The sequence below is a fragment of the Pteropus alecto genome, unplaced genomic scaffold (assembly GCF_000325575.1).
Source record: "Pteropus alecto unplaced genomic scaffold, ASM32557v1 scaffold3, whole genome shotgun sequence".
NCBI lineage: Eukaryota > Metazoa > Chordata > Mammalia > Chiroptera > Pteropodidae > Pteropus > Pteropus alecto.
In genome coordinates, this window is record NW_006442484.1 from 53967351 (window position 1) to 53969194 (window position 1844).

Consider the following 1844-nt stretch of genomic DNA (forward strand, 5'->3'; position numbering starts at 1 on the left):
TTGAAAATTTTCAAATACAAATGCTGACAAGAATGTAGCCTTGCTTTTTTCCAGTTTAGGTTTTCTATATTTTTCTTGAGTTTCTTTGAATCTTTGTGGGGTTTGCTTGGAAAACACCACAGGAAAATTATTTGCTGGCACAGAATTAGATGAGATTATTTCTCTCAGTTTCTCTTACATATAAAAAGAGACAGTCACGGTTTTTATGTAAGACAGAAAAATATGAGCAAAATATTTCTGTAAATAAAAATGAAATGTATAAGACATATGTCCCCTTCAGTATAGCAATTGATTTTAGTCATCCTTAGTCTCTACCTCCAGCCCAACATCCCCTGAATAGACATGCAGAGATGTGCATGAGTATACATGCTCATGTACACACTTGCCTCAAACTTAGCATAAGTGTCTGCCAGAAAATGGACACTTGATACTTATTTGAATGAATAAATGAAGAAATTAATTTAAAATTTAGTGCATGGTTCTGAATTGCTTTTTAATCAATATAAGTCAATCAATTGGCAGAATGGGAGAAAAATCTGCATTTTTAATAGTTCTAACTCAGAATCAAGTCTGGTTGAAAATATTTTATCTACTGTGTATGACTATACTATAAAGACATTCTATTTCTTTTTAAACTCTGATAATTACTTTCCTCTGATGTCTTGCATATTTGTATTTTTATCTTCCTCACTTTGACATCTCTCTACTCAACTGCACCACCATAGAACTTGCTAAGGGATAAAAAACCTTAAAATATAAACTGAAAAAAAATAAATTATCGTTGTGTTGATTGGATATAAAAATGTACTTAATTTATGCATCAAATAACTGCATGTTAGCTTGCTGTGATTCACCTTTATCAACTATAGATATACTGGAAGTTAAAACAGAAATAATGATACATAGGGAGATATGTTCGAAAAGTTTATGCTTACCATAAAAAAAGGTAAGAGAAACAAAAAATACAGCATACACTTTTTCTCCATCATTAATGCCAAAATGAAATTTGCTACGTAATATAAACCAAACTGCAATAGAAAATGAAAAAATATGGTTTATTAATATTTATGAAATAAATATACATGGTTCTCAACAAAAAATTTCTTTAAAACTACTCAATAATTTTACTTTAAGGATTTGATTAATAATCTTAAGTATTACAAATCTAAGCGCACCATGACTTAAAATACTAGAGTTTAATTAAATACATTTTAATTTAATTTAACTAGCATTTCAAACAGGTAAACTCGCACATATATTTTTAGTAATTAGAAACATTTTGTTTACTTTTTCTTTACCAAACTTGGGATAAAATGATTAAAGTATCATAATAAAGAGTTTTACAAGAACATAAAAGCACAAATTTTGATAGCATATTTACTATAAGCTTAACTTTATTTCTTATAAATATTAATCTCATTATTAATTTTCTGAGTCTTCAATAATTTAAGGAGGATATTGCTCTTAGACCAATTTATTGAGAATTAATATCCATATTTAATTAAAATGGCCTTATAATTTAATAGAGATTATTCTTCATTGAGGATTCAATTGTTTCTTAACCAGAAAATTAAAAAAAAAAATCCCCCTAAGTCATTTACATTATTAAAATTAGGTTACATAAGATAGACAGTACCAAATAAAAATATTTCTGTTAAATATTTCTAATGATAGATATAATTCTGAGCTAGTGAAAAATGACCTCTAAAATGCCACCATATATATAAAAGGTTTTTATATGTACCATATATGTGTGTGTGTGTGTGTGTGTGTGTGTGTATATAACATTAAGAAATTAAGGGGTTTATTTATATATATGTGTGTATATATATATATTTTATATA

The 1844-nt window shown here is 27.0% G+C and overlaps 1 protein-coding gene across 1 annotated transcript in view; it reads right to left on the reverse strand.

The window, feature by feature from the left end:
• The window catches only part of CALCRL (calcitonin receptor like receptor), a 38452-nt gene extending 37463 nt beyond the window's left edge, over window positions 1-989 (reverse strand). Inside the window, exon 1 of the mRNA XM_006921272.3 lies at window positions 936-989. Within this exon, the coding sequence (XP_006921334.1) occupies window positions 936-989 (54 nt within the window). The remainder of the gene's footprint in view (window positions 1-935) is intronic.
• Between the last annotated feature and the right edge of the window lie 855 nt (window positions 990-1844).